This window comes from Ochlerotatus camptorhynchus, unplaced genomic scaffold (genome assembly GCF_037179485.1).
Source record: "Ochlerotatus camptorhynchus isolate MF236.1 unplaced genomic scaffold, CSIRO-AGI_Acam_v1.1 ptg000646l, whole genome shotgun sequence".
NCBI lineage: Eukaryota > Metazoa > Arthropoda > Insecta > Diptera > Culicidae > Ochlerotatus > Ochlerotatus camptorhynchus.
In genome coordinates this window covers 420672-429540 of record NW_027041125.1, presented here as the reverse complement: position 1 = coordinate 429540, position 8869 = coordinate 420672, and the positions used below count along the sequence as shown (strand labels likewise).

Sequence of the window (8869 nt, the reverse complement as noted above, 5' to 3'; positions counted from 1 at the left end):
TTTCCATGCCAAAAATTGTTAACTGAGTCAATGTTACCCTGTCATTGCACGTGACATTCACCCACACATCTTGACCCAGTAAAAGTTGATCGTGATGCATCCACAAAAAGGTAAATCCACCCAAAATCAAGTCGAAAGTTGTGTCCCGAAATTAATGATTGGCCGTCTGCAAGGACGCCTGGGTCCAATAAAAACAGCAACGGCAATATTAAGAAACTGTACTCGCCCATACGATAAAGTAAGCATTAAGTAGCTCCATTCAGCTTACGAGCGTGAACATGAACTTCAGCCCAAAAGAGGTTTGAGCTAGCGCTGCGAATTTCAACTCCCTCCCCAGTTGGTCAACCCACGTTGCACATAGTACATATCGCACTAGGCACAGTGAAGCGCGTATCGACAATCCATTCGAACCTACCCCTCACCAGGCAGCATGCTTGTAAAGCTCAGGTGTAACACAGGCGTGAGCGCGCACCGCGGATGGTTCTCTTTACAACAACATGTTTTCAATGCCACACTTTCGGAAATCCAGTTTTTTGTATTCGCATTGCATGCACTTTGCGGATTGCCGTTGCAAAGATCTCTGTAGATCTTGTCTCGAAGAATTCTTAGCCACTTAGCCAGCCTGCTGTAGCTCACTGCTAGTCATTACAACATTCGACTTGAATCGATGAGCGCGTATTTTTCTCGAAGCTTGATTGCTCAAGAATGTCCAACCAGGTCATATCTCCGGTAAGTAGTTGATTTGTTGATTGAAGGGCTGAACATTTATATTCTACCCACCAGGTTCTACCCTTCATGGGGAAGCTCCCGAGTGAAATGGAACCGGGATTTCGGATTCGGATTCGAGGAGTGATGAGTAGACCGAACGGCGATTGCCGAATCCATCTGCAGAGCGGAGAGTGTCTAGATCCAATGGATGACGTTCCGTTGCATTTGAATATCCTGCCAGCTACCAGAGAAATTTTGCGGAACAGCTACAGCTCAGGACGCTGGGGCCATGAAGAACGAGCCGCAAATAGTCCGATAAATTTCGACGAAGAATTCAATCTGGCCATTGGAGCCGATTCCGGTGGATTCAACATCGAAATCAATGGGAATCAGTTCACCAGCTTCAGTCATCGGTTTCCAGTGCAAACAGTGCGGGCTCTATTCATCACGGGTGGGTGTGTTATTCGTGCGGTGATTTTTGAACATTGGAATCCGACGTCAAAAGTGATCAGTGTTATTCCGAGTGCTCCAATGCTTAATCCACAACCTTCGTCACCGCCGATGGCAATTCCGTTTCAAATACCATCGTGGCCTCATGGAAATTTTCAACATTTCCCTTGCCCGCCATCGCCATTGTATCTACATGCTCCGTATCCCAGCTACAACAATCCGGCGATGTTTTTCCAGCATCCTATGATGAGTATGCCCGAATGGCACTGGGAGTGAAGGATGGTCGGTAATGTTTACGTTTTCATTCCTTTGCAGTGAATTTTCCTAGTGCAATACAGAAAAATGTCGATAGTGGATCGAACCTGCAGTACAAGATGACGATAACCGTTTTATGGGTGAGTAGAAACTAAGTGTACATTCAGTGTAACGTTCAATGTGTATAACTTATAAAAGGTGTTTCGTTTGTGAAAAACTTAAAATGCAATAATTTGCACTTAGCCAATATGACATTTTCCCGTCCCAAGAAGTCTAATAAATTTTCGCTATAATGATTGTTATGATTGAAAATGTGTGAGGTAAATGCTATATGAATATCTAATAGATTTACAATGCTAAGGTGATGATAATCGGTCAAATTATAAGAATTAACGGAAGTGGGTCAAGGGTTGGTGGATTTTCTTATGTTTCGAGAGGTGCATCGATTAGCTCGGGACCGAAGAGAGTACGAGAGCTGAGCCAAAAAGTTGAGCACGTTTCTTCGGGACCTTCTGGTCTTAGAGTTACCTCTATGTTATTACCATTGGAATTGCTTTGAGCATTATTCCATGAGCGGTGTTTTGCATTAAAATCACCAATAATGAAGAATTTAGACCTATGACGGGTAAGTTTCTGAAGGTCACCCTTGAGAAAATTCCTTTGTTGGCCTACGCATTGGAATGGCAAATAGGCATTTATAAAAGTAAGTTGTCCAAATTTTGATTCGACAGAATCTCCCAAAGTTTCAAAAACTTTGATTTTAAACGATGAAAGAATTTGATGTTTGATTCGTCTATGAACAATGGTGACAACGCCACCGCAGGCTCCTTCAAGACGATCATTTCGATAAATGAAATAATTTGCGTCCTTTTTAACCTTATGATGAAGACATCAAATCAAGAAGACTGGCTACTTTGCCAGAATGCAAGCGACAGATACAATAGCGCTGCGCTTGAGTGAAGGTGGAAGCAACGCATAGAAAAATTAGCAAATACACAAACCCTTCTTCTAAGGGTGTAATCTTTGCTATCAAATTCGTTCGAAGCATTTATCTTTGAGCGGCAGATGACGCGATTATACCTGTCTCATAGCGTTGGTATGATAAAATGGAAGAGTTGCCAGTCTTCTTGATTTGTTGTCTTCGCTTATGGTTAGGTTTAAGGAACGTTTCAGTTATATGATGATGATGATGGCCCACCACTAACCCCCGTACATGGGAATTTGTCTGGGATTATTTATCTATTTAGATAATTGTAAAAAGTCTACCATGGGAATAGATCCCATCCCCTCACATATGAGTCCAATACAGATTGCGTTGCTTCTGTAATACAATGTCATATGTGGCCCCGAGACGTTTGATCCATTTGGTTTCATCATCACCAGTGTACACTGGGCCAGAAATGCAATCTAGCGGAGCAGTAGGCTGTGGAGTTTTGACTTCTTCATAAAAGTTGTTTATTTTATCAAGATAAATAGCTTTGCCAGAGTCGTCAAGTCTTCAAAACGCCATTTCAATGCATTGCAAAAAGTTAAAGAAAAAATACATGCTCCACTAAAATGATGAAATCTCAAAAACACCAAAATATACCTCTCTCAAATTTTGATATTTTGTTTATCGAGTATTGCTTATTTTTGGCTGAAAATGTCAGGTTGCGATTTTTTGCGCTTTGGGAAATATTAAAGTTCAAAAGTTGTTGTTTTTTTCGGTTTTTCGACAATATCCTTAAAATTTTAAGCTTAAACCAGAATGTTTCTTCACAAAAGTTATTTATTCAATGCATTTGCATAAGAGAAAAATATAACTGTATATGATTGTCAGCAAAAAAACCGAAACAGAAAGAAGAAACCATATTTTCGACATTTTTTTTCTTTAAAGATTTATTTGTTTTGTCAACGTAAACAACTTTGGCGATGACATCAAGTCTCCAAAACGTCAGAGAAAGAAGTTAGATTGTGGCACCATCTTTGCGGAAGAGTTTTGAACTATTTGTTTATGTGAATAGATGGTCCTTATTGTGATGAGAAAATTTACCCAAGACACCGAGTCGCTGAAATGCTTCGTTTCGGAGTTATTAATTTTGCTCCGCTAGATTGCATTTCTGGCCCAGTGTGCAGTGACTGAAAAAGTCACATTTACACTTATTATTACGCTTCACTACATAATATTATCCTTCACAAATGACACATTTCATTTTAAAGACGTTTACACTATTTTCTTCGCGTAAGTCCCTAGGTAAAGAGTTTTACAGCTGTACCACAGACAAACAGACATAACTCTCGCAAGTTGTTCATAGAACAAGCATTTAACGGTCAATTTAAAAGTATCGTAGCTGGTAGTACCGCCACCTGTGACACGCATACTAAATTCCCTTGCGTTTGACGTTTACACACTACCGCCATTTGTTCAGCGTAGTGCCCACCACAGTGTACTCAACAGATGGCGGTAATGTTTTAGCGACGATGTTTTACAGTGAGAAATATTCAATGTGTTATGTCTGTTTGTCTGTGCTATTAGCGAATTCGTTTATTATCGGGGTTGGAACCAGTTTCAACCCAGTGCAAAACCGAAGTTTTTGTCAGTGCGAACCTCAACCTGAGCTGGGTTTAAAAAGCAAACGAGCAAACTGACGTTTGTCAGAAAGAATGATTTTCGCGTCGGGAATTTTTCGTGTTCAACCTTTAGATACACCGTAGCCCACACGATTTTGACATTTTTTGACAATCTGACACTTTTGGGCATACCAGCAGCGCTAAAACTAACGGAGGTACGACAAAAAAAGCTTGCTCTTTCACACATGCAGCGTAGTGCTGAATGCTAGAAAGAGTAGTCTGTTGCAGTCCACATCGTGTTCTTTTGCCGTGCGGATCTATTTGCTTTTGGCTAAAGGAAGTGTTACCATAGAGGTATCTCTAAGACAAGAAGGTCCCGAAGAAACGTGCTCAACTTTGTGGCTCAGCTCTGGTACTCTCTTCGGTCCCAAGCTTATCGATGCACCTCTCGAAACATAGGAAAAATTACGAACCCCTAATTTTATATGTCAAAATTTAATAGCAAATCAAAACAAACATTGTGTAGTACTAGAATTTTGACTAGATCCGCACGGACTTGACTAGATCCGCACGGCAAAAGAACACGATGTGGACTGCAACAGACTACTCTTTCTAGCATTCAGCACTACGCTGCATGTGTGAAAGAGCAAGCTTTTTTTGTCGTACCTCCGTTAGTTTTAGCGCTGCTGGTATGCTCAAAAGTGTCAGATTGTCAAAAAATGTCAAAATCGTGTGGGCTACGGTGTATCTAAAGGTTGAACACGAAAAATTCCCGACGCGAAAATCATTCTTTCTGACAAACGTCAGTTTGCTCGTTTGCTTTTTAAACCCAGCTCAGGTTGAGGTTCGCACTGACAAAAACTTCGGCTTTGCACTGGGTTGAAACTGGTTCCAACCCCGATAATAAACGAATTCGCTAATAGCACAGACAAACAGACATAACACATTGAATATTTCTGACTGTAAAACATCGTCGCAAAAACATTGCCGCCATCTGTTGAGTACACTGTGGTGGGCACTACACTGAACAGATGGCGGTAGTGAGTAAACGTCAAACGCAAGAGAATTGACTATGCGCGCCACAGGTGGCGGTACTACCAACTGCGATACTTTTAAATTGTCCGTTAAATGCTTGTTCGATGAACAACTTACGAGTGTTATGTCTGTTTGTCTGTGCTAATAGTTTAATGTAACAACAGTTTCAGTCTTCCTTGTTACCATAGGCCATTGTTCGAACTTTTCGTCGTACACGGCCTATCATCTTTTGCACGAGACCTGTTCCCACTTGTTTAGCTCCCAAATTCCAGAAACTCATTCTCAGTCGTTTGCTCAAGTTTGTCGAGGAAAACAACTTTATCCTTCCGGAACAGTTTGGGTTCAGGAAGGGGCACTCCACTAATCACTAGCTAGTACGGGTGATGAATAACATCCAAAGTAACAACGCTGTATCCAAGTCCACAGCTAATGGCCTTGCTAGAGGTTGAAAAGGCGTTTGACAATGCCTGGCACGATGGGCTTGTATACAAGCTTTGTTACTTAAACTTTCCTTTGCATCTTGTTAAAATCATCCGTGCAAATCCAACAAAGGTCGTTTAAGGTATTGTTGAATGGTTGTCTTTTAGACACGTTTTCCATCGCAGCAGGTTTTCCGCAAGGAAGTCTGTTGGGCCCATTGCTTTAAAGCATCTGCACTTCCGACATTCCTCCCCTTGGAGAAGGTTGCGTTTTTTTCCTATTCGCAGATGATACCGCCAGGCATGGAAAATCATTTGCATTCATTTCGTGCATTCATTTAGATTCATTTGCCCCTAACTTTTTTCATCAACAGAATTCCGCAAAATAGTGTATGAAGCTTTTGTAGGTTTTGTTATTAACTACAACTTTTGTCAACAACTCAAATCCGTATCTCTTATGTATGACGAACCAGAGCGAACAGAAGCCACTACTGTTTTTCAGTGAATGTATTTTACATTCACTGAAAAACAGTAACAAGTTCTGCCCGCTCTAATTCGTGATGCATAAGAGATACAGATTTGAGTTACAGGCAAAAGTTGTAGCTATTAACAAAACCTACTTAAGCTCTGCACATCATTTTGCGGAATGCTGTTGATGAAAAAAGTTAGCGGCAAATGAATGTAAATGATTGCATGAAATGAATGTAAATGATTTTCCATGCCTGGATACCGCAATAGCCGTCAAAGGAAGGATGCCTCGCGAAATAACGAACAAACTTCAACGATGCTTTGACACCTTTGCTGATTATGCCAACACGTGGAAAATCAAAATCAATGCCTCTAAAACTTAAACAATTATGTTCCTCCATCGGCAAGTGTTGATTGGTCTGCGGAACATATCTCGTGATGTTGTTCGATGAAAAGCTCCTCTTCGCAAGTAGAAAAAAAAACAGTAGTCAAGTGTTAGGTAAGGTGTATCCGCTTATTTGTCGCAGATCCCACCTCTCAAGGCCCAAGTAGCATTGCAGGTTTTATCGCGGTTTTATAGGATTCTACAAGTCAGAACCTTCATAAAAACCAAAATTGTTACTTGGAACAAACTGGCTGTCTAAAAACAAATTATAGCATCTGCGATCCTCTATGCAGCTCCGGTGTGGGAATCATGTGCACAGACGCATAGGAAAAAAAATCCAGGTTGCTCAGAATAGAGTGCTGAGGATGGTCCTTTATCGTCCTTTCGACACAAGAATTTCCGATCTTCATCTAGAGACGAAGATTCCAAAATTAGATTTTAAAATTGATAACATAAAGGCTAGGTTTGTGCAGAAATGCAACACATCAGAACATGCATCGATAAGCAATTTGTATATTGTAGGTTAGGTGCTTATAGTAGCTGTAGGTTAGTTGTAGTTTTAAATATTAGTTATAAATAGTTTCATTTTTCAAATTTCAAACGAACCAATTCAATTCGGTTGATTAACCGGTTTTACCGAATCCGGTTATACTGGCATTATCGTGCTGTTTTACAAAACCGAAATACCGGTTTTTGTACGATAAAAACCGGTATTTTCGATATTTTTGTTGGATTTTTCCAGCAAATTTCATTTTTTTTACATGTTTATCATAGTGACTGAAATATAAATAAATTAATGTTTGTATTATCAAAAACAAAAAAAAAACAAAAGAATAAGATAATTTACATACAATGACAAATGACTTTAGAGTAGATAGGGTTTAGTATAAGAGAGGAACGGACTGGCTGGTTTTGAGCCAAACGAACTGTCAAAGCCAGAGCCAATCGAGCAGCGCCTATCTTGATTACATTGGCAGTGTTGCTAGAATTCACCTAGGCATAGGTTTCCAAGGCAGTTTATTTCGAACCCGCTCCGCTCTTATACTAGACCCTCTTTACTTTGGAGTATTCTTCAAGACATCGCGGTCTACTTTGATAAAGCATTCGCTTGAAATTCTTCGTCTGTTGATTGATTTGGAAGACAACGGAAAACATGCATAAGCCCTTGCGAAGAGAGGAGCTGAATCGACTGGATGATACAGCTGATGTAGAGAATGATGGTTTGACCGTGAAGGAAAAATTTGAAGACGCTTGCAGCAGTCAAAGTTTGCAGCTTCCAGAACTAGCTCAGCGTCAACGTCAACAAACAGTTTGAAAAAGTTTTTAAACAAGAGTTTGCCTACTACGATACTGAGGGTTTGAAAGGCAAATATATGAAGATGATTTACGATGCCCTTTGTATTATCGTCCTACTTACTTCGTAAGATACGTTCTCGTTTGAAAGATAATACGATAAACGCTCTTTGCATTCTTTAATTTTACTTTAACGAACAAGCCTAGCATTGATGAGCGCATTTCTAACTGAATTATTTGCCGATAAACACATTTTCTTATAATTATGCAGTTTTTTTTATAGTTCCTCCTAATACCGGTTTGATCGGTTTTACGGGTATTAGATTTTTCAATACCGCAAAACCGGTTTGAGAAATTAGCCTCCGGTATTACCAACCCTAAATCCAACCAAGGTGAGAAATCTTTCAACAGGCCTGATAGGACTAGAAGCATGAATAATAATTTAAAAACTTTCAAATAGAATAAGTTAAAAAGAGCTATATGTGTCACTTGATAATTGAAACATGAAACCACATAACTTCAAGAAAAAACATCATTTAAAGTAAAAAAAAACACTGTGTAATCGATAAAAAAAAATCGACAAAAATTGATACGACCTACTGTGTGGTCGAAAAGGTCCATAAGATACATAGGTATCGGGTAAAATAAGCAAAATTCGACCATCATTGAATAATTCAATGTATTAACAAATTTCAAGTATCTTCTTACCATAGTTCATGTACCATTTCTAGGTTGAACTCTTATTTATTTTCCAGAAAATATGCTGCGTCCTCTTCAAAGTTCTTAAATACATCCTGGTCGCTCTGCTGGGCGGTTTCGGTGTGTACGTACTTTCCAAAAGACTCCGGCTGTGATTTGCGGCTGCAGCGGTTCTGTCACCCATATTTTCCATTAACATCACCCAAACACCTGGGTCCCCTCTGGGATGGTCAAATATATATATATATACAATTGGTTTTACTTTTCTTCACAAACTAACTTTGTACAGGTTCATCTTAAGTCTAATCTAGTAATTAATGATGAGGGAATAATAAACATGATACTTTCATCCATCTTTATTCGCTCGAAGTGTGATTAATGTGAAAACCATATCACGGTTGTACGACGTCTACTGATTCTTGGAAGGTTAGGGCCAACAGAGAACACAGTATCGCGCGTGTTGGTTACGTGATTCAATTAAGTTTAATTAGTCGCTGCAGCGTGGGATGGTTATGGCTTGTATTTTATTTTATTCGACAGAATGATGGCATTAGGTGGGCCATCCTACTTTTTATTCAGCTGCAGAATGCTTACAAAGTGTATTCTT

The 8869-nt window shown here is 39.7% G+C and overlaps 1 protein-coding gene across 1 annotated transcript; it reads left to right on the top strand.

Annotated features, from left to right (window-relative positions):
- The first annotated feature begins 554 nt into the window (after nucleotides 1–554).
- Nucleotides 555–8425, top strand: LOC135714441 (galectin-4-like). The gene is made up of 4 exons (XM_065237822.1): nucleotides 555–729; nucleotides 784–1408; nucleotides 1474–1553; nucleotides 8319–8425. The coding sequence occupies exons 1-4, from the start codon at nucleotides 706–708 to the stop codon at nucleotides 8415–8417; spliced, it is 828 nt and encodes a 275-aa protein (XP_065093894.1). The 5' UTR covers nucleotides 555–705; the 3' UTR covers nucleotides 8418–8425.
- The last annotated feature ends 444 nt before the right edge of the window (nucleotides 8426–8869 follow it).